The sequence below is a fragment of the Muntiacus reevesi genome, chromosome 9 (genome assembly GCF_963930625.1).
Source record: "Muntiacus reevesi chromosome 9, mMunRee1.1, whole genome shotgun sequence".
NCBI lineage: Eukaryota > Metazoa > Chordata > Mammalia > Artiodactyla > Cervidae > Muntiacus > Muntiacus reevesi.
In genome coordinates, this window is record NC_089257.1 from 9,642,010 (window position 1) to 9,666,496 (window position 24,487).

General features: G+C 36.1%; 1 protein-coding gene and 1 pseudogene across 1 annotated transcript; both read left to right on the plus strand.

Annotated features, from left to right (window-relative positions):
• The first annotated feature begins 12,829 nt into the window (after nucleotides 1-12,829).
• LOC136175528 (olfactory receptor 8K5-like) lies at nucleotides 12,830-13,770 on the plus strand (annotated as a pseudogene).
• Nucleotides 13,771-17,882: 4,112 nt separating this feature from the next.
• On the plus strand, nucleotides 17,883-18,842 carry LOC136175529 (olfactory receptor 8K1-like). Its single transcript, XM_065945801.1, has one exon. It carries the CDS (start codon nucleotides 17,883-17,885, stop codon nucleotides 18,840-18,842), a length of 960 nt encoding a protein of 319 aa, XP_065801873.1.
• The last annotated feature ends 5,645 nt before the right edge of the window (nucleotides 18,843-24,487 follow it).

A 24,487-nucleotide genomic window follows, 5' to 3' on the forward strand; every position in this document is an offset into this window, starting at 1 on the left:
AGATTCCTCTGTCCATGGGAATTTCCAGACTAGAATACTGGAGGGAGTTGTCATTTCCTCCTCCAAGGACTCTTCAGGATTCAGGGATGGAACCTGTGTTTCTTTTGCCTTATACATTGACAGGCAGATTCTTTACCATCATACCACCTAGGAAAACCCACTATGCTTATATAAGAATCAATATATCCTTAAGAGGTTAGGGCTCTCCCTATATTTTTAGATACAAAGAAATAAACACAATGACAAAATTTGACTTATCTATGTCAATTCTGTTTATTTATTTTAATAAATATTTCAACTGCCACAAATAGTTGGCATCAGCCCAACCTATGATTAAAATATGTTGCTATCATTTATTGATTTATTGACTTTGGGAAAGTCATTTATCTTCTTTCATACTAGTATAATCACACCTACATCACATAATTACTAAAAATAATAGATACTCTGGGAAAAATGCTAGGTTTTGCTTTGAGTTAATAATAAGTGCACACATTATAAGACAGATAAATAGGAAGGTGGGGATCTAAGTAAGTAGATAAGCAATATATTGATAGAGAATCACAATGTGAACAAATTTAATGTGCATGCAGATGAGTATAAATCACGAAAAAAGGTACAACACATCAGTAAATCTATTAACATTTCCCAAATTTGAAATCTTTAGTTCATTCTGTTTAAAAATATGATGAAATAGAAATGGATGTTTTAATATTTTCTTTCATAAATTTGTAGCCTAGAACTTTTCACAATTGCTAATACGTTACTCAGAAACTATCAAAACATTTGCCAAAATGCATGTTTTTCAAACTGTAATGTTAAATCTAGACATTTCAAAACAAAATGTAGCATTAGTTCATAACATCTGAGCTATCTAATTCAGTAGTTAGTAACTTTATATGAATGTTTAAATAGAAATTAAACATAATAAAAATAGGTAAAATTCTACACTTTGATTTAGTCTCAAGTGCTCAATAGTCATATATGACTGTATAGCCACTATACTGAACAGTGCTAATTAGAGAACATTTCAATCACTGCAGAAAGACTTGTACTGATTAGAGCTCTCATCTAACTCTCTAATTCATCTTTCTAAAGTATAAATTAAATAGCATTGTCTCAAGGAAAGATACTTTACAGATAGTTTTCATTGTAAGCATAATTAAAAAGGATTTCCAAGTGAAATTTAGAAATTAAATTATATTACTCATCAGGCAGGCCTATCCCTGTAAAACATAAGACAATATTGTGAATAAAACTAGATGATACAGGTGGAGTGGATAGAGTGAAGCTGGTTTAAATGACCTCTAATATTCTTAACACTCATAATTTTATCAGATTTAAAATGATTTTTCTAAGTGATCTATTAAAATATGGGAAAAATTTAAAAACCAAAGAAGGAAGTCAATTATTGTAAAATAAATATAACTTACCAAAAGAAAATATTTTAAAATTTCAGCTTTAGAAACTTCATGTTGCTTTCCATGTTTTCTTTTTTTAAACAGTATTAAAAACAATAACTAAATATATATAGAAGTTTTCTCCAAGTAAAACAACTGAAGGCAAATCATCATTAATACAGAATAAATATAATAACAAAGTAACAAGTTTTCAACGTTTTTTATTTTTGCTCTAAGAGAACAAATTTGAATAGCAGGTACAACTAAATACATATACACAGGCACTTTTTACATCAGCTCCTAATGAGTTCTACTACAGCTTAAATGTTACCAAGTTAGCAAATGAAACCTTGGGGAACACAGCTCTTGAGGGAGTTTACATTTTCCCCTGATTCATTGAAGTCCTAAAGTGTGTAATTAACTAAAACACTATAAAAAAATTTTAAACCCATTAAGCTTGGAGGATTCTTGAATTCAGTAAAATTTAAAAAGAAAAAAAAATTGGAAAAAATTTGCTCCACAGAACAGAGATTTACTAAATGACAAATGGTCAAGTATCACTAGGCTTGTTATGCAGATATGCAAGATAAGGAAACCAAAAACTCAGTTAATTTTAAAGATTCTTTAAAAGCATCATACACAGAGAGAGAATAAAGAAGTGAATTTCTGGTGGTTAGATTGCTGATCTCTATTTTCAGTTTAACTTGGAAAATGAGTTCAAAAGAATCCTTCTAGAACTCTGGTGAAAATTCAAGACTTACATTCATCAAACTAATATTTACTGAAGAACAACATATTCTAAGCATCATTTAGAGATAAACGGGTTATCATAAATGGTTCAATCTTCACTTTTAGAAAGATTGGAGAATAAATACACTCCCGACGACACTTAGATTATCTAGAAATCTATAACTAAAATAGAACATTGAGCTTAAAATTGACAATTTAAATTAAAAGATGGATGATCACCATGGGGAAAAATGAGCGAATGCTCAGTTTAGACAAGCAAGGAAATTGGTCGCATGCATTTTCCAAGGGCCTTTGTCAATCTCTGTAGCCAGAATCTTGGAATTTAATAACTCTGCTGCTAAAAATAACTGGAAAATTAGAGACAGACATGTAACAAAAGTTTTCAGGTATTTGATAATTGGTGGCCCACGACAGAAAGACCGTGATTACTGGCCCCTGATATGAAATGGTGGTGGGGCACAGGAAGACCGTGACAGTCATGCAGAGATGAAGAGCCTGAGTCAGACCCGGAAGGGCTACAGTGCCTGGAAAATGCAGGGCTGAGCACTCGGGTGGAGACACCTAAGCAAAGTGATTCCATATCAGCATGCAGTTGGCCTGAGACATTTCCGATGCTTTCTAAATTGCAGCTATTGAGATTGTATAAAGCCAAATCAAGAACGGGCATCCCTCATAGATCAGTTGGTAAAGAATCTGCCTACAATGCAGGAGAGCTGGGTTCGATTCCTGAGTTGGGAAGATGCCCTGAAGAAGGAAACAGCAATCCACTCCAGTTTTCTTGCCTGGAGAATCCCATGGACAGAGGAGCCTGGTGGCCTACAGTCCATGGGGTCACAAGAGTCGGACACAATTTAGTGACTAAAGAGAAAGTCAAGAACAGCTACTAGGAAAGGAGGAACTGCCAGGAATTTGTTCCTTGAAAACTAGCAGTTCTCATAGGGTTGGGTCAAATTTGTCAAATCTTACTGAAGAATGTCATTGAACATCTAGAGCTTTCAATAAAGACACCTGAAGAGAGAACTTGCCCCAGAGGAAATAATCCACTGTACTCCATGTAACAGAACTCCCAAAAGGATTAAGCAGATTAGTAAGCAAATAAAACTGTCTGGTAAAACAAAACTCAACAATTTGATGAAAGAGAGGGAAAAAACAAACAAACAAAAAAACCTATGGATTCAACTGAAAAATTTTCCCAATGTCCATCATCCAAAGAAACATTTGCATGTTAAAGAAGCAGAAAAAATGTTATCCATAGCCATGAGAAAAATAAATCATCATTTCTAGATCCAGGAATAACAGAGATGATAGAATAGGTAGTGAAAGTGTTAGTCATTCAGTCATGTCTAACCCTTTGTGACACCAAGGACTGCATCCCGCCAGGCTCCTTTGTCCATGGAATTTTCCAGGTAAGAATATTTGAGTGGGTTGCCATATCCTTCTCCAGGGTATCTTTCCAACCCAGGGGTTGAACCTGCATCTCCTGCTTTGCAGGCAGATCCTTTACCATCTGAGCCACCAGGAAAGCCACAGAATAGGTAGACAGGAACTTTAAAAGCAGTGATAAATATTTCTAAGAATCCAAAGGCAAATATAAATATGAAAATTAGAATTAAGAATTATAATAGAAAACCAAATTGAGTTACTAAGGTTCAGTAGACTATCAAGTATGAACATTTTGCTGTGTATTTGTTTAAAGTAGATTAGACATTGAAGAAATAACAGTGAATAAGACACAAAACAATAGAACTATTTGCACTTAAGTACCAAGAAATTAAATAGAAATGACTAAAAATTTAGACATTTAACAAGACTAAGAAAAATACTTACATACAGAGAAAAGAAGAATAATAAACACAGATATTATGAAAATGCACACAAAGAAAATGGACAAGTATATTTAAAAACACTGGAAACATAGCAAACAACAATTTTATGCCAGACATAAACATAATTTAGAAACTTAAAGAAATATACATTTTCTTTATCTGCTTCTGGTAATGACCAGGTAAATTTTGATAAGCCATCACATCACAGTTAAAAACTTTGAGAAGAACAGAAATAGCCAACCTTGAAAGTACTGAAGGCAGAAAATTAAGCAGATTCTGAAATGCATTAGACATTCATTAATGGAACAAGTGATTTTCTCATTCTACAAATTCTATTTTGAGAAGGGCTTGATCTTGCAACAAATGAATACCTTGTAAATAGCCCACAGACTTTCTGAGCTGAACAACAAAAAATACAGAAGTGGGACAAACATAGTCAAAGGGGGAGAAAAAAGAGAGAGAGAGAAATGAATTCTAGGAAGTTTTAGGAAGGAGAAGGCCAGGGAAGGTGAGATTAATATCCTGTGTACACAAGTTGTCAAGTTCACTGATCCTGAACCATGAAAGTGTGAAGCAGGCTCCATATACTGGACAAGGATAAAAATATGAAGCAGTATTTGTATTATAACGCATGAGAAAATCAACTCTCTTGATTTTATTTGTGAGGTGGAGGTGAGGGAGGTGGGAGGGGGGTTCCGGATGGGGAACCCATGTACACCCTTGACTAAATCATGTCAATGTATGCAAAAACCACCACACTATTGTGAAGTAATTAGCTTCCAATTAAAATAAATTAATTTTAAAAAAGAAAAAAATAAACTCATTTAAGAAAAATACAACAATATTCAGACATAGCATGATATTACAATATATCCAAGATAAAATCCAAAATTTCTTGACATGCAAATGCACAAGAAAATTCGAACAAGCCTTGAAAGGGCAACAGAAATGAATTCTTTCTTCTTTTTCTCCCTCTCAGTCTTCAGAGAGCTCTGCGTACTTTGAGTTGTGGTTTAACTTTTCAGTCTCCCTTTCCCATTTCATCCCCAAGTCTCCTTTATATTTATGAAGAGGCTTCCCTGGTGACTCAGTGGTAAAGAATCTCTGCAATGCAGAAGACACAGGAAATGCGGGTTTGATCCTTGGGTTGGGAAGATCCCCTGGAGGAGGGCATGGCAGTCCACTCCAGTATTCTTGCCTGGAGAATCCCAAGGACTAAGGAGCCTGGCCACTACAATCCATGGGATCACAGAGTCTGACAGGACTGAAGCCCCTGATCACACAGGAGCAAACATGAGAAAGGGTTTCCTGCCCTCCCTAGCGGTAGCACAATTCTTCTTTGTATCATGCAGGATCTTGGGTCAAATGAATAAAACAGTCAAATGTATAGAGGAAAATCTGAATAAATAGTTTTATCTAGCATAGACATAAAATCTCAAAAATATATTGATGAAAAAGAAAAACAACCAAATTAAAATGAACCAAAATGTAGATGTCTTAAAAGAAGATATAGAAAGACCGACAGGTTATACAGAAAAGTGTTTATATTGTTAGTCATCAAGCAAAAAAAAAAATCACAATGAAATAATTTTTCACCAATTTCCATTTCAAAATTTTAAAAATTCTAATCAAATATTGGCACAGATATGCAGAAAATGGAACTCTCATGGATATTTGTTGGTAATTTAAAAGACTACAATAAGTTTTTGGAAGGTTTCAAATTTCTTATAAGCTTAAAGCATGCATTTATCTTGTGATCCAGTAATTTCACTCAGATCTGACCGTGAGAAATCAACTCATCTGTCCACAAACATAGTTGAATGGAAAAGTTTATACTAGACTTTTTATAATAACCCAAAACACAAATATCCATCAGTAGTTAAAGAATGGTGGTGCATGTATGTATTAGAATACAATGTAGCTATAAAAATCACAATGCAGATAGATTTCAAAATCCCTGTACTAAGTGAAAGATACCAGAATGACAGTATATATTGCCTTATTTTACTTATATGAAATTCAGAAACAGGGATAATAAGTTTATGGGAAGAAACCAGAGCAGCAGTTGCTGGAGGTGGAAGGATTTTGTTTGAGGTGTTAAGGGGTGAGGAAAATTTCCCTATGATGGAAATGGTCTAGGTAGGGTGTGTAAAGCATCAGAGAAATTTCTTTGGTGTTGAAAGTATTCTATCTATTGATTTAAGTATTAAGAAGAAATAAAACCTTTTCTAGCACTTATCCATTTGTACAATTTAGATCCATCTTTAGCTGTATATGAATTTCCCTCAATTATTGTATGTATAGAAATCATAGAGGAAGAGGGCATGGATAAAATTTATGAGAGGGAATCTAATATTTTATATTAGGTTTTATTCTTGATGAGGTTGTACTGAACATTATCCAAGCACGGTTGAATCTCATCTCAGGCCACACTACGGTTGAGACGATCATCACTGTAAGATAGTGCATCTCAGTGACTGTTATGGTTGGCCATACGGAAGGACAAGACAAGGATATATCATCCATTTAAAGATGAGGGTTTAATTTCGAAGCATCTGGTTATCAATTATATGGCTTTGGTCAAATTATCTGGTTCTCCTAAACTTGATGTCCTCTGAATATGGAAATAATACCTATCTCATAGAAATTAAATGATATATTTTTAATCCAGTGTCCAGTACATATTTTTACTTGAGTAACACACTTAAAGAAAAAAAAAAGTATGTGATGATGATAATGTCATTTAAAATTTATCATGGGTTTTGTAATTGTTCCAGTTTTACTGGAATAAAGCCGATTGAAGAATTTTCACTGCTACTTCAATCCCTGCCTCTGTGTGAGGGGATATGTACTTTTACAGAGCTCTCCATGAGCTGTACAGATCATTTATGCTGTTTGGTTTCTTTCCTTGAATTATCCCTTGCACTTTTTTTTTCAATTGGGAATATGTAGAACATCTTGAATAATTAGCAGTCACCACAGGCAATTTTTAATAAATGCTCAGATGATTTAGGTGTAATCATCTGAATAAATGATACTACTTCTCTGGGATCGTCACAGAGGAAGAGAAAAGGCATATATTCTCCTTATCCAAACAAAAAGTAATTTTGGAGAAGAAAATCCAATTCTTCATTAAAGGTGAGTGGATAGAAGCTGTCAATTTTGATTATCACCTGGGTGTTGGTCATTTCCTAAATTTTCTGGCCTCTGACCATGGACTCTTATGACTGCTAATGGTCACTGAGAGCTAATTCCTTACTTGATAAAAACATTATCATCTCTCTTTTTATCTGGAGTAGTATGGAATTTTTAGAGTATTAGATCTTGACTAGAAATAATATATTCACTTGATTTCTAAAATGTGAAAGTGCATTTGGATATTTCATGGGATGAAAAAGTTAGAAATATCTGAAAAAATCATCACTGATCTCATCTATGAGAATCTATTAACATTAAGATTCATGTAGATAAAATATAGGATGCCCAGTTATATCTGAATATTATATAAAAGAATTTTTAGTAGATGTCTTTTGTACTGTTTGGTAATTATTATTCATATAAACATATCCAATGCAATATTTTAAAATAATACAATTAAATTATGCATTATATATTATAATATTTTTAAGATATTTGCAATATTTTAAATGAAAACAATTTTAATAATGTATAATAATGATATAAGTCTTTATGGCATTTCCCTGGTGGCTCATATGATAAAAATCTGCTTACAATGCTGGAGGGTTTGATCTCGGAATTGGGAAGATCCTCTGGAGAAGGGAATGGCTACCCACTCCAGTATTCTTGCCTGGAGAATTCCACAGACAAAGGAATCTGGCAGCCTATAGACCTTGGGCTCACAAAAAGTCGGACACAACTAAGTGACTAAGTTTCAAGTCCATATATATAAAGATAAACCATATGTATGAACTTTTACGTTTTTTAGTTGTCTGCTTTTTTCCCCTACTGGTTGCTTGCTACTTGATTTGTGCTTTTTTGATTGCTTGCTTGTATTCAGGAAAAGTTTTACAAATTGAATAAGTAGACTGGCAAATAAATAGAATGATTTAAGAGTTACCGAGAAAGCCCTGTCCCTCAGATAATTCCTAACTGCTATCATCATGTCTGAAGATTGAAAAGTCAGTCATTCTTTTGCATAATTTTTGCATTTTGTATGCCTTAATTCCCTAAATGGAAGTGCATAAAATGCTGCACCAAAATGACTTTAGATATTCTTTCCTGAAATAGAAGAATGGACAGGATATCAATACCTCTTTAAGATTCTAGCAGCTGCTAGTTCTAGTAGAACTAGAAGTGAGGTTGTTGGATCATATGGGGAACTTTTAATCAACAGATATAAAATTACAGCTTTGCAAGATGAATAGGATAAAGATAAGCTGTACACCATTGTGTACATAGTTACATAGTTAATAATACTGTACTGTACACTTCAAAGTATTTTAATGGGGTAAATTCTCATACTAGAATGAGCAGGGTAAAAGAATCAAGACATCTTCAGAGGGAGCTAATCACTGACACTGAAAATGGAGATCAACTCAGTAAACACTAAAATAATTGTTAGCAAACACTGAAGACTTCAAAGGGAGCTGGAATTTTGGATTGCCTTAACTCAGTTATGACCAACCTAGACAGCATATTAAAAATTAGAGACATTACTTTGCCAACAAAGGGCCATCTAGTCAAGGCTATGGTTTTTTCAGTGGTCATGTATGGATGTGAGAGTTGAACTATAAAGAAAGCTGAGCGCCGAAGAATTGACAATTTGAACTGTGGTGTTGGAGAAGACTCTTGAGAGTCCCTTGGACTGCAAGGAGATCCAACCGGTCCATCCTAAAGGAAATCAGTCCTGGGTGTTCCCTGGAAGGACTGATGTTGAAGCTGAAACTCCAATACGTTGGCCACCTGATGCAAAGAGCTGACTCATTGGAAAATACCCTGATGCTGGGAAAGATTGAGGACGTGAGGAGAAGGGGACGATGGAGGATGAGATGGTTGAATGGCATCACTGACTCAATGGACATGGGTTTGGGTGGACCCCAGGAGTTGGTGATGGACAGGGCGGCCTGGCGAGCTGCAGTCCTGGGGTCGCAAAGAGTCAGACACGACAGCTCCTGAACTGAACTGAACTCAGAGTGTCTCCCATTCTGCAGGAAAACCTTGAGAGTAGAGTCTGAAACATTGGGTTCTTATTTATAAAATGAGAAGGAGCCTGAAAGCAGAATGGGAGTCAATGGGGAATCTGCAGACAGCATCAACTAGGAGAAAGGGGTAGAAATGGCTCAGCAATCTCCAGTATTGCCTCCCTAGTCTTTGAATCAAACTGGCTAAATCAATACTAAAAATTAGAAAGTGCCACTGAGTGGCTTCAGACTCCAGCTAACCTTCCGACTGGCTTTGTAAGGGAGCAATATTTTACCCCCAGCCCCCCAAAATGTCTCTTTGGCATGTGGATTATTTTCAGCTGAAAACAATCAAGATCCAGAAGACTCCAGAAGAAATTTTGATCTTCCTCCTGATTGTCTAAAAAATACTAGATAAAGGGCTTGTTGATATCTGCAGAGGCAGTTCGCTATGTTTAGTCAGGGAAATGTAGGGAGTGCCTAGAGATCCAAGTCCACTCTGTACCACTGTCTCTACTGGACCCAGCAGATATCAGTTTATCAAGCATTTGTTTTTCCATCTCCATGAGAATTCCCTCCTGCTCCTTTGAAGTCCCAAACCACTACCTTCAACATCCTCTTTTGTCTTTAGCTGAAGACGGTATTTAAGGTAAAGACTTTGGCCATTTTGATGAGCTACTCAGTTTTCCTGAGTTGCTTCTATATATACATGTTATACAACTTTTATTTGATTTCTTCCTGCAAATCTGTCTCATGGCAATTTAATTCTCAGAGCCACCAACCAGCCTAAAGAACTTAGGAAGATGGTAGAAGATAATTCCTTCCTCTCTGAAAGCTCTGATGAAATAAAAATACAGTCTAAGGCAAGTCAGAGAATTGTGTACATAATTTTTGTTTCTCTTCCTTTGGCATCATCTCTCCCCTCTACTGTGCACTGTGTATCTCTATTATGCCTCAATCAAACTTCCCATCAGCAGAAATATCTACTCAATAACAAAGAGACACATTCTCCTAGCACCAGCAAGATAAATCCTTATGAAATGACCTCCCTTCTTATAAGGGGCTCACCATGATGACCCCTTGTCCACCACTATCTGTACATGTAGATCTGGTTTGTTTACAGTGTCAATAATACATCAATCAATGAAGAGCTCTTCGTCTCAGAAAATTATTTGACTACACTTTGACCTTTAAAAGATAGAACAATTCCAGAACTTTGTGAGAGGTTATTTCAGGGTTATAATCCTTTCAGTTCAGTTCAGTTCAGTTCAATCGCTCAGTTGTGTCCAACTCTTTGCAGCCCCATGAATTAGAGCACACCAGGCCACCCTGTCCAACACCAACTCCCGGAGTCTACACAAACCCATATCCATCGAGTCGATAATGCCATCCAGCCATCACATCCTCTGTCGTCCTCTTCTCCTCCTGCCCCCAATCCTTCCCAGCATCAGGGTCTTTTCCAATGAGTCAACTCCTCGCATGAGATGGCCAAAGTTTCAGCTTCAACATCAGTCCTATCAATGAACACCCAGGACTGATCTCCCATAAGATGTACTGGTTGGATCTCCTTGCAGTCCAAGGGACTCACAAGAGTCTTCTCCAACACCACAGCTCAAAAGCATCAATTCTTCGGTGCTCAGCTTTCTTCACAGCCCAACTCTCACATCCATACATGACCAATGGAAAAGCCATAGCCCTGACTACATGAACCTTTGTTGGCAAAGTACTGTCTCTGCTTCTAAATATGCTGTCTTTGTTGGTCATAACTTTCCTTCTAAGGAGTAAGTGTTTTTTATTTTCATGGCTGCAATCACCATCTGCAGTGATTTTGGAGCCCCCAAAATAAAATCAGCCACTGTTTCCCCTGTTGCCCCATCTATTTGCCATGAAGTGATGGGACCAGATGCCGTGATCTTAGTTTTCTGAATGCTAAGCTTTAAGCCAACTTTTCACTCTCCTCCTTCACTTTCATCAAGGGGTTTTTTAATTCCTCTTCACTTTCTACCATAAGGGTGGTGTCATCTGCATATCTGAGGTTAATGATATTTCTCCTGGCAATCTTGATTCCAGCTTGTGCTTCTTCCAGCCCAGCGTTTCTCATGATGTACTCTGTATATAAGTTAAATAAGCAGGGTGACAATATACAGCCTTGACGTACTCCTTTCCTTATTTGGAACCAGTCTGTTGTTCCATGTCCAGTTCTAACTATTGCTTCTTGACCTGCATACTGGTTTCTCAAGAGACAGGTCAGATGGTCTGGTATTCCCATCTCTTTAAGAATTTTCCACAGTTTATTGTGATCCACACAGTCAAAGGCTTTGGCATAGTCAATAAAGCAGAAATAGATGTTTTTCTGGAACTCTTTTGCTTTTTCAATGCCCCAGTGGATGTTGGCAATTTGATCTCTGGTTCCTCTGCCTTTTCTAAAACCAGTTTGATCATCTGGAAATTCATTGTTCTTGTATTGCTGTAGCCTGGCTTGGAGAATTTTGAGCATTTCTTTACTAGTGTGTGAGATGAGCGTAATTGTGCAGTATTTCAAGCATTCTTTGGCATTGCCTTTATTAGGGATTGGAATGAAAACTGACCTTTTCCAGTCCTGTGGCCACTGCTGAGTTTTCCAAATTTGCTGGCATATTGAGTGTAGCACTTTCACAGCATCAGCTTTCAGGATTTGAATTAGCTCAACTGGAATTCCGTGTAATCCTTAGTCTGGTTCAAATAAAATTTTCTATTTAATTCTTAGATTAACTGATTAATTTTTTCATTGATAGAACCCAGAAGTTTCACCTGATAGAAGTTTCTGCCTTGGCCCATTTGCATGTCTCAGACTAAAGTTGAATATTCTATTACATTATAATAATTCTATCCTATATTTTATCTGATTGAGATTTTTGAACTTGAATTACTCCTCCAATTGAAATTCATGCTTACAGTGTTCCAGAATTTGCTGAAGAAGCAACTAAGAGAAAGGGAATCCAGATGGATTAAGAGAAGTTCTAATTGTTTTTACTGATTGGTGATTTAGTCACTAGGTATCTGACTGTTTGCAATCCCATGGATTGTAGCCTACGAAGCTCGTCTGTCCATGGGATTTTCCAGGCTAGAATACTGGAGTGGGTTGCCATTTCCTCCTCCAGAGCATCTTCTCCACCCAGGGATCGAACCTGGGTCTTCCGCATTGCAGGCAGATTCTTTGCCAATTGAGCCACCAGGGAAGCCCATGTAAATTTTATGAAATGTAGAAGGCAGCACTTAACAGTGAAACATTTTAAAAATTATGGTGTTATGCTTTGTATTGTACAATTGTACCATATATACTATACTGTGCAATTTGAGAAGTCCAAAAGAATTCTCAGATGAAAGTGGAAGTGTACTAAATAAAAATGTGATATCCTTGTATAGATGAAATAAAGTCTATATTTCTATATTAATACCTATATGGCTATATGGTAATTTTTTTAATCAACAGATATTTTCCAAGTATCATGGACTCTATTTAATCTGTAGTAATCATGTGATTTCCCATGATTTCCTCTTTTTGGAAAGTAGAAGATTCTGTCATTTATTTTAGCTTCAAAATAAGATATGGAAATTACTTTTCTATCCTTTATCATGAAATAAAATATCTACTCTCTCTAAAAATATACTTAATTAAATGCCATCATGGGAAAACTAACCTATTTCTTTCCAGAAAAGCTAACTGGATTAAATGGACCAACAGAATCGATCATCACTGACTGAATTCATTCTGATGGGGGTCACAAAGCAGGCTGAACTTCAGGCTCCCCTTTTTGGGGTCTTCCTCATCATCTACACAATCACAGTGGTGGGAAATCTGGGCATAATCATCTTAACTCAAGTGGATTCCCAGCTACACACACCTATGTACTTTTTTATCAAACACTTGGCTTTCATTGATCTTGGTAATTCCACTGTTATTTGTCCCAAGATGTTGGTGAATTTTGTTGTGGATCAAAATACCATTTCGTATTATGCCTGTGCCACACAGTTGGCTTTCTTCCTTATGTTCATTATCAGTGAATTTTTTATCTTGTCAGCCATGGCCTATGACCGACACTTGGCTATCTGCAACCCTCTGCTGTACAATGTTGTCATGTCCCAGAGACTTTGTCATACGCTGGTAGGCATTCCATACCTCTACAGTGCCTTTCAGGCACTCATGTTTACTATTAAGATTTTTACACTGACTTTTTGCGGCTCTAATGTCATCAGTCATTTCTACTGTGATGACATTCCCTTGTTACTTATGCTCTGCTCAAATGCACAAGAAATAGAATTGTTGATCATACTGTTTTCAGCATTTAATTTGATCTCCTCCCTCCTGGTCATCCTAATGTCCTACATACTGATCCTGAGAGCGGTATTTCAAATGTGTTCTGCAGAGAGCAGGAAAAAACTCTCTCCACATGTAGTTCTCATCTGATGGTGGTGGTTGTATTCTATGGGTCTCTACTATTTATGTATATGCAGCCCAACTCCACTCACTCCTTTGATACAGATAAAATGGCCTCTGTGTTTTATACTTTAGTGATTCCCATGCTTAACTCCTTGATCTACAGCTTAAGGAACAAAGAAGTGAAAAATGCCTTCCAAAGGGTCTTAAAGAATAAGTGCAAACTTTGTATCTAATATCCAATAATCCAATAAGAATTATTATTTTACTAAACTATGATTGAGGCATATGTCACTTGATGACATTTCTAAAAAATATATAATACCATTCTTCTTGGCTCCAGAGCAAAGGTTCATTAAAATGCACAGAGAAATAGATTGTTTTCCTTGTCCAGTTAATTTTCATACTTTAAATCTCAATGTAATCTCACTCCCTTCCCCACATTCTTTCCTGTTGATTCAATGTTTGCTTTAATGATTCCACAGAACCCCGGATAGAACACAAAGGAAGCTCTTATCAAACTCTACTTAGTAAACCATGTGTTTGTTTCTGCCAAGCTTTTTATTTGTTTTCTATGAAGGTTTCCTTTCAATCATTTTGCACTGTATTTCCTGAATATAAACAACTGTGTGTAGATAGAGTGAGTCTCTTACATACAGCAGACATTTGGATCATAATTTAAAAAAAAAATCATTCTATTCATCTCAACCTTTGGGGAATTTATTTTCATTTAAAGTAATTACATTACAAGATTTCCTTGAGTTTGTGACTGAAACTAACTTGGGCATGCCTTACAGTGAAAGACCACAAGTCTGTTAAAATAATGATCATGGGATTGTGAGCTAAACAATCCCAGAGATCACACAGAACAGGAAGACATCAGTGTTCCAAACAGCCAGAGAGTGAAATCCTTGTTCCATACCTGGGCATCCAGTCGAGATCTCAGAGGTATTATGAAAGCTACTTTGGACTCACATAGTTAGAAAACAAGACTCAAAACGAGTTAGTTGATCCTTGTTTAAAACATTTAACATTCTTTTAGGAAGACAACAGAAAATTGCAGCACGCATTATCCTGTATTTCTTCACAGTATTTAGCATCTAGTCACAAATACTAGACAAATGTGAAAGCAGGAACATGTGACCCCCAACCAGGAGATAATTAAAACAGATCCTAAAATGTCAGTGAAGATATAATTAACAGGCAAGGACTTTACAGTGTATTATAAATATGTTCCAAATACTGAATCATTTAATAAAAACACTAAACTTAGGAACAAAATATTTATTGAATGAACATAACAGCATATTGTGTACTGAAAAAAAAATGATAGCTACACTTAAACACATCACAATCATGGCACTCAAAGAGAAAAGCTAGAATACTGAATAAACACCACGTAATAGTTTCAGTGATCTGTAGAACAATAGCAATTTAAATACTGTATATTTAAGTGTAAGAAAGTGGAAAGAGAAGATTATATATGATTTAAAAACCAATGAGAGAAATATTGGCCAGAATTTTTTCCAAACTTTATAAAAGATAATCTTAAGATATAAAGAGCTAAAATAATTCTAAGCAGGATAAACAGAAAGGAAATTACACCAAGGAATGTCAAGTCAAGTTTCTGAAAACTGAAAATAAAAGCATTAATGACATAGAAATGAAAGATATAAATGAAGATGAACACATAAATAAAAGACTTACCACTGATCTTTTTTCAAAAATATAAAGCACTGTTTTGTGTCAGCCTACAATTATATATCCATCAAAAACATTCTTGGTTAACGAGTGCTATGTTATCAAATATTGCGTGATCTTTCTCTACAAAGTCACTTTTCATTTACTCATACACTGTGTGCATGTGCGACATACCTAATATGTGCATTAAATTGTGTAACTGAGATGCTGACAAAAGTATATTTAAGTTTTCCAATGTTTAGTGATATTGCCTAGTTTGTTCAATTAGACCAGGGAATGAAATACTTTTGACTTTTCCTAATGAGACATTTGGAGAATAACTAACAGATATCCAAGGCACTCTCCCTAAGGTAATTATGTTCAATGTTTTCTTTTTTTTTTTAATCTTTGAATGAGATCAAAATTTTAACAAAATGAGTCTCAAAGGGATAGAAAAACACTTAAAAACATTCTGCAATAGACAATGAGGATTAAAACAGCAGAAAGTCAATGCAAATTCTCCAGTAAGGTAAGTAGTAAACACTGGCCTGCAAATTTCTCAGGGCATACAGATTAAACCCAGTCATCACCAAAGATCTTGAAGGTATTATGCTCTGCAAAACTGTTTATTCCCTTTCAGCATAATTTTCTGATCAACAAGATTAATGATGTGTGGGACAGACCTTTTGTATGGACTCTGATGCAATGCATTTAGACTATCTTAGTTTTCCAAATGAACTTAAAGTTCTACCATCTATTTTAACAAGGATTTTTTTCTATCCTTGCTTACCGGGTGTCTCCCCTTCTCCATTTTTCATTGCCTGTGTACTCAGGATGACCATGATAGAACAGAAGGCCATGTTTGTGAGAATATCTCCTGAAGAAAGTTAATTTTATTTGAATCCTAATTGTGCCAGTTATTGTCTGGGCGATCTTGATTAAGTTACTTTATTCTTGACATGTAAATGGATTATGCTCATATAGTAGACCCTTGAACAATACGTTTTGGACTATGTGGGTTCACTTATATGCAGATTTTTTTTTTTTTTTTAATTTTCTCAGCGTCTACACCACTCTGTTTACCAGTGATGGATGGCCAAATCTATAGATAGAGTACCCTCAGTGGATAAGGAAGGTGGACTGTGGGACTGTAGCATCTGTAGATTTTGCTATCTTCAGTGGATGCTGGAACCAATTCCCCACAAGTACCGGGAACAACTGTGCTATTTATTTTCTAGAGTTGTTGTATGGATCCTGTGACTTAATACATGCAAAGTCCCTGGCAAATGATCAGTTCCCTGTCAGTGCTTGGTATTCATTTGCATTCTTCTTTCCAGTGGATCTACTTACATGGATCTCCATAAATAACCAGATTCATAAATAATCAGAATGATCAAGCCCTTTTTTTTTCAGAAGAGAGATGTGTGATTGGAAGATCATTAAAGGTGATTCAATTGTCAGAAACAATCAATATGGCAAATGAGGATTAAGATATTAATAGCAAAATTTGAAAATTAAAACATTATAGCATTGGATTTTATATTGGATAAACAAGCTGAGGTTATAGTAAGTGAAAAACATTGAAATTTATGTTTAATTGTCAGGTTTTCTACTCACCACATAATTCATCAATCTACCAACAGAGAGTCTTATTATTATGCTTTGCAACTTTGAACAGATAAGACAATTGTCAATAATATAAGGTTTATTGTTTGAGTGTAGATGTTTGTTTTAAAAATTATCTGAACATTTTAAAAAAGTTCAAATATAATAGATCTTTTGATAAATTTTTAAAAACCATGTAAAAACAAGTAGGCCATAGAAACTATCAAAGCAATCATTTCAAAATGTCTTGTCTCTTTAAAGCAAAATTTCCCAAAGTTTCAATGAATGTGTTTTGTGTTGACCTCAGCCTTTTGATAGTGATTCTATCAACTAGGATTGCCTGTGGGCACTCAAGTGGGCCCTATTATTTGTGGTGAGCTGCACAGACATTTCCCTGGTCAGAGATAGTGCTGTGGCTGGACCAGCACTTGTGACTCTTTTATGATTGCAAGATGCATCTCAGTATCAGGTAACTTTGAAAATCAAGTCTTGTTACTCACATTCTGGAGGGTACATGACACGTCCAAGGCCACACAGAGAGGTTGAGGGGAGGAAGAGAGAAAGAATGAGGGTAAGGAAGGACAGCATGGTTCTGCTTTTATTGTGATCAAGGGCGGGCGCCTACAGTAAATTATTATTGGTTAATTTAAAACATAAGAGCAGGAATTATTAAATTCAGAAAGGGAAAAGCAGGATCAATCAAGCTGGCAGTTACTTATATCATTCAGGGCTTTCTCAAAGGGGAATTTCATGGATAGGACAGCCCAGCTACTTATCTAATTGGTTAGCTAGAAATATGCTTATTTGAGATGTGTATCTATGAAATCTATTGTCTCAGCAATGAAAAGGTTAATATCAGAACTTACACAGCAATTTAAAAAGCTGATCATTATGCACTTACATTACAATGTGAATATAGGTAGGTGTGGTCTTGACCTGATGGGAAGATGAATCTGTATTCATAATTTTAGACAAAGAAAATGACTCACATATCATGTATTAAATTCCCCTAGATGATAGCAGTGCAAATACAAAGTATTGATTTTACACGCAGGTAACCAAGATGGACCCCTTGGAGGAACACAATCATACTGCCAGGCGCAAGGGGACTGAGTTTGTTCTCACGGGGGTCACAGACAGTCCTGAGCTGCAGGCGCCTCTCTTTGGGATCTTCCTGGCCATCTACCTGGTCACAGTGGCAGGCAATCTGGGCATGATTATCCTGACGCATTTGGACTCCAAGCTCCACACTCCTATGTACTTTTTCCTTAGACATTTGTCAATTACTGATCTTGGTTACTCCACTGTTATTGGCCCAAAAATGATGGTCAACTTTGTGGTGCACAAAAATACGATTTCCTACAACTGGTGTGCTACCCAACTGGCGTTCTTTGAGATTTTTATTATCACCGAACTCTTCATTCTATCAGCAATGGCCTATGACCGCTATGTAGCCATCTGCAAACCTCTTCTCTACGTGGTCATCATGGCACAGAAAGTGCGTTGGGGGCTGGTGCTTCCTCCCTACCTCTATAGCATCTTCGTGTCACTATTTCTCACCATTAAGTTGTTTAAATCGCCCTTCTGTGGCTCTAATGTCATCACTTATTTTTACTGTGACTCTGTCCCTCTAATATCTCTGCTCTGTTCTGACACACGTGAGTTAGAATTGATCATCTTGATCTTTTCAGGCTGCAATTTGCTCTGTTCCCTCTTGATTGTTCTTGTGTCCTACATGTTCATTCTCATGGCCATTCTCAGAATGAACTCAATTAAGGGGAGGTACAGAGCCTTCTCTACCTGCAGTTCCCATCTGACAGTGGTGGTCATGTTCTATGGAACGTTACTGTTTATGTACCTGCAGCCCAAGTCCAACCATACTTTTGCTGTTGATAAAATGGCCTCTGTGTTTTACACTCTGGTGATCCCCATGCTCAATCCGTTGATCTATGGCCTAAGGAACAAAGAAGTAAAAGATGCTCTGAGGAGAACTTTTTCTAATCGATGCAAAATTCCCAACTAATATCTTAATGCAAGTTGAAAATGTGGGTCCAAAATCATTGCATAATGCTGTCAGTCCAATGAAAGCATCAAAAATAAAAATGTTTACCATATTGTTTCATCTTTTTCAGGATAAAATGCCTCCTTTCATATATCCCAGTACTCCTCTCCATGTCACCTGAATAAACATGGTACTCAGATGATTAAGTCTCAAGTGATTTTCAAGGTCACATTGGAATCTATATTATTTAGAAATAAGGAAAACCATACCAAATTTTTGGTCAAATTCAGACTTGAAGAGGTTAAAAAAGTATTTATTAGTAAAAATGGAGTACAATGGAATAAAAATTAGTGATATATATGTTCAAGCAGGCACTGTACTAAAGGTAAAGAATACTAAACCATGAATAATGTGCAGATTAGACAAGAGGCAAGAAAGTGAATAAGCTTATGATTATAACAGAACGAGTTATTTCAAGAACATATGCAGTATAGAAAATAAAGTGTGCCTCTCAGAATTAAATCAGTCTGATTGACTTAATATCTTCTATCTCAAGGATACAGTGGGGATTTTGGAAGATATTTAAATTAAAAACTATGAGAAGACTACTGGCTAACTCTGAGTCTCCCCTGACAGAGTCACACGCTATAGTTAGTTTTGGTTTATGTTGGCCTCCTGATAAAACTTTATTTAGGACTAGCAGAGTCAAGAAAAATGAGTTATTTGGTCATATTCTTGTTGTTGCAGTTTTTCAATCACTAAGTTGTGTCTGACTCTTTGACACTCCAGGGACTGCAACACACCACACCACCCTATCCCTCACTATCTGCCAGAGTTTGCCCAAGTTCATGTGCATTGAGTCAGTAATGCTATCCTACCGTCACATCCTCTGCTACCCTCTTCTCTTTTTGCTCTCAATCGTTCCCAGCATCAGGGTCTTTTCCACTGAGTCTGCTCTTCACATCAGGTGGCCAAAGTATTGGAGCCTCAGCCTCAGCATCAGTCCTTCCACTGAATATTCAGGGTTGATTTCCTTTAGGATGGGCTGGTTTGATCTCCTTGCAGACCAAGGGACACTCAAAAGTCTTTTCCAGCATCGCTGTCTGAAAGAATCAGTTCTTTGGTGCTCAGCTTTCTTTATGGTCCAACTCTTACATCCATACATGACTACTGGAAAAACCACAGCTTTGACTATATGAACCTTTGTCAGTAAAGTGACGTCTCTGCTTTTTAATACACTATCTAGGTTTGTAATAACTTTTCTTCCAAGGAGCAAGCATCTTTTAATTTCATGGCTGAAGTCACTGTCTGCAATGATTTTGGAGCCAAGAAGAGAAAATCTGTCACTATTTCTACTTTTTCTTCTAGTTGCCATGAAATGATGGGACTGGATGTCATGATCTTTAGTTTTTGAATGTTGAGTTTTAGACCCAGAGGGATCGGGTAGAGAGGGAGGTGGGAGGGGGGATCGGGATGGGGAATACATGTAAATCCATGGCTGATTCATGCCAATGTATGACAAAAACCACTACAATATTGTAAAGTAATTAGCGTCCAACTAATAAAAATAAATGAAAAAAAAAAAAAACAGCTTTTTCACTCTCCTTTTTCACCCTCATCAAGAGGCTCTTTATTTCTTTGCTTTCTGCCATTAGAGTGGTATCATCTGCTTATTATCTGAGGTTGTTGATATTTCTCCCAGCAATCTTGATTCTAGCTTGTAACATTCAGCTTGGCATTTCATGTGATGTGCTCTGCATATAAGTTAAATAAAGAGGTTGATAATACGCAGCCTTGTTGTACTTCTTCCCCAAGATTGATCCAGTCAGTTGTTCCATGTAAGGTTCTAACTGTTGCTTGTTAAATCTCATACAGGTGTCTAAGGAGACTGGTCAGGTGGTCTGGCATTATCATCTCTTTAAAAATTTTCCACAGTTTGTTGTGATCCACATAGGCAAAGGCTTTCAGTTAATCAATGAAGCAGAAATAGATGGATTTTTTTTTTCTGGAATTTCCCTTGGCAATTTGATCTTTTGTTTCTCTGCCTTTTCTAAACCCAGATTATAATCTGAACGTCCTTGATTCAAGTACTGCTGAAGCCTAGCTTGAAGGATTGTGTGTATACAGTCACTTACTAAAGCGACATAAATATTTTGAAAATTCATAGCAATGATGACCTAGGTTAGAGCCGGCTGATACACTCTCGGGCTAACCGACCTTTCGCATGTGTATCTTGCTTTCTTCATCAGCTTGTACACACAGACCCAGTATTTTGCACGGACTCTGTGCTAACAAAATGCTTCACCTTTTGTACTTACTCAGGGCTTCTCTGGTAGCTCATGACAGAAAATCTGCCTGCAGTGCGGGAGAACTGGGTCCAATCCCTGGGTGGGGAAAATCCCCTGGAGAAGGGAATGGCCATCCACTCCAGTATTCCTGCCTGGAGATTTCCATGGACAGAGGAGCCTGGTGGGCTACAGTCCATGGGGTTGCAAAGAGTCAGACAAGACTGAGCGACTAACACACAACAAATGAACAGATTCCTTATACATTAGAGCTACCCTAGCTGTTTGAACAGACAGTTATTAAAAGGTTATAGACACTACCCCAGTTATTTTGATTCATTCTAGCATTCAAAGTGAAAATTTTGGGGAATTAAATCAAAATGTGAACCAGAGTCTCTTTATCTTAGACCCATGTATTTTATTTATTTGTCCTTTCTTTAATGTACTGTGATTTACTTTATTAAGAAAGTGTTACCACAAAAGGAAAATAAAAAACTATCCCTGTGAGATGATGGATATGTTAATTATGTGATTATGATAATATTTCACCTTTATACATGTATATCAGAATATCATATTTGCACACTGGAAAAATATACAAATTTTATTTATTAATTTTAACATTATAAAGATAGAAAAAATTTAACTTTTTAAAATAAATCAGTGAAATAAAATATAAAAAACTAAATTAAAAAGCACACCATTGCATTCTCCAAGAACATTAATTTTACTTGCTACAGTACCTTTGGACCCTGTCTGTAAGTACATTTGTTGTCACGAATAAATTTTATTTTCTAGAGCAACACTCTATATTGTACTGTGACATTTTTGGTCACATACTTTCCCCAAATTATATCATTTCCTTTACTTTTTACAATCCATAAGTGAAGTTAAATAATATTAAAAGCATCTTTAGTTTCATCCACATAGGAAAGCCTTAAAAAACCATGATACATCATATTCCCTACAATTTGCTTTCCTAATTTGAGAATGCATCACATTATTCTTCTTAGTTAATAAAAGTTTCTTTTTAAAATTTTTATTGAAAATTAATACAGTAATGCATGGCAATTAATAAAGTGATACATGATACAATACTATTATGATGGTATTAAGTTAATGTCTTGAATTGTCTTCAGCAGGACAGACTTCAAGAAGCGAGATTTCTATAGCAGGACCCTGAGAATGATCATGTTTGTCAGATTGTGACACTTCATCACAGCATGTAACCGTGGAGTATACATTGATCTCTTTTTGTTTGGGTATTCTTCAACTGATGGACCTAGTTGTTTGCAGATTTTTATTTCTTTGCCACTATAAAAATTGCTGTAATAAATAGCTTTGTACTTATAACATGATACACTGTTGCTTTTTGTTTATAAAATGGATGCATAAGTGCTCTTCCACATTCTAACTGTGTTGTTGGTAAATTACCTATTTGCATAATAATTTAAAATAAAAAATAAAATGCTAATAAAAAGTACAATGCTTTGTGATAGAGTGTGGACCAATTCACTGTAAAGAGACATTGAGGAACATTTCAGGATGGTGGAAATTCTCTCTTATTGGGAGCAGTAGTAACAAGCCATCATTTTTCAAGGTCAGACATGCATACTTCACATTTTTTTATTTTCTATTGTGTCTAAAATATACCCTATTAATGTCTTTAAAATGCAATATGACCTTTTCAAAACTATTTTTACTTTTTTTAGACACTTTTCTAGAATATTTATATAGTCCATATAGACAAAGATTAAAGGATATATAAAAGTATATTAAATATATATCTATAACTCATTGCATAAACTTCCAAATTGTATACATAGTTTACAGTATTTCTCTATACTGATAATACTCTCATGACAATATTAACTTAATACCTTGAATTGACTTCATCAGAACAGACTTCAAGAAGCAAGGTTTCTACAGCAAGACCCTCAAATTATGTTTTTTAGATTGTGACACTTTTTCATTATTGGGCCAGGCAGAACCTCTTCTTTTTATTTATTTTTTCTTCCAAGTTGTTGTGGGCAGAATTGTGTCCCACTAAAATTTGTATGTTGAAGGTTCAATCCACAGTATCTCAGAATCTAAGTGTATTCGGAGATAAGGCTTTTTAAAGAAGTAGTTAGTTAAAACAAGTTACTAAAGTGAGCCCTAATCCAATATCATAGGTGTCCTTATAAGAAGAGGCTAAAACACATAGAGAGACCCCAGACACTTCGATGTACCCAAACCGAGGGACAATCACAAGAAGTTACAGCAAGAAGGGGGCCATCCATATGCAAGCCAAGGAGAGAGGACCCAGAAGAAATCAGATCTGCTAACCTCCTACTCGTAGACTTTATTTATTAATTTATTTTAAAACTTTTTGATATGCATGCTTATTTGCTCAGTTGTGTCTGACTCTTTGTGACCCTTTGGACTGTAGCTCTCCAGGCTCCTCTGTTCGTGGGATGTTTTAGGAAAGAATTCTGGATTGGGTTGCCGTTTTCTTCCTCCAGGAATATTCTGACCCAGAGATTGAACTCGTACTTCCTGAATTGGCAAGAGATTCTTTGCCTGCTGAGCCATCAGGAAAGCCATTTTTATATGAACTACTTTTAAAATCTTCATTGAATCCGTTACAACATTGCTTCTATTTTATGTTTTGCTTTTTTTGGCCCATAGGCATGTGGGATCTTAACTCCTTGACCATGGGTAAAACCCACACCCCCTGCGTGTGAAGTCTTAACCAGTGGACCTCTAGGGAAGTCCCTTGATCATGGGCTTTTAGACTCCAGAACTGAGAACACATATTTCTTTTATCTAAAGAAACCTGTTTTTGGTATTTTTGTTATAGCTTCTTAAGCAAATGAATACATTTTTCATCTTTATTTATTTATCCCACGAGGTGGGCTTCCCAGTGGCTCAATTGTAAAGAGTCTGCCTTTAATACAGGAGACACAAGTTTGATCCCTGGGTCAGGAAGTTCCCCTGGAAAAGGAAAGGGAAATACACTTCAGTATTCTTTCTCGGGAAATCCCATTGACAGAGGAGCCTGGCAGTTTACAGTCTATAGGGTCACAAAAGATTTGGACATGACTTAGTAACTAAACAACAATAAAACCTTACTAGATAACCATCCCAATGTATTTAGTGTGAATCTTTTCTTGTGTTCTTACAAAATATACATGACTGTTCCATGTACATATATCTATACTTTATATAAATCACATTTCGTCATTTACTCCAACTTCCAGCTTTAAATTTAAGGCCTAAAGGGAAAAATAATATAACACACACACACACACACACACACACACACACACACACACACAAAAGTGTTGTTGCAAAGAGAACTTAAGCCCCAAAGCTGATAATTTCTCCTGGGCATTTTTC

Excerpts from the sequence above, each read along its gene's own strand:
- LOC136175529 (XM_065945801.1), top strand. The coding sequence starts at position 17,883 with ATGGACCCCTTGGAGGAACACAATCATACTGCCAGGCGCAAGGGGACT.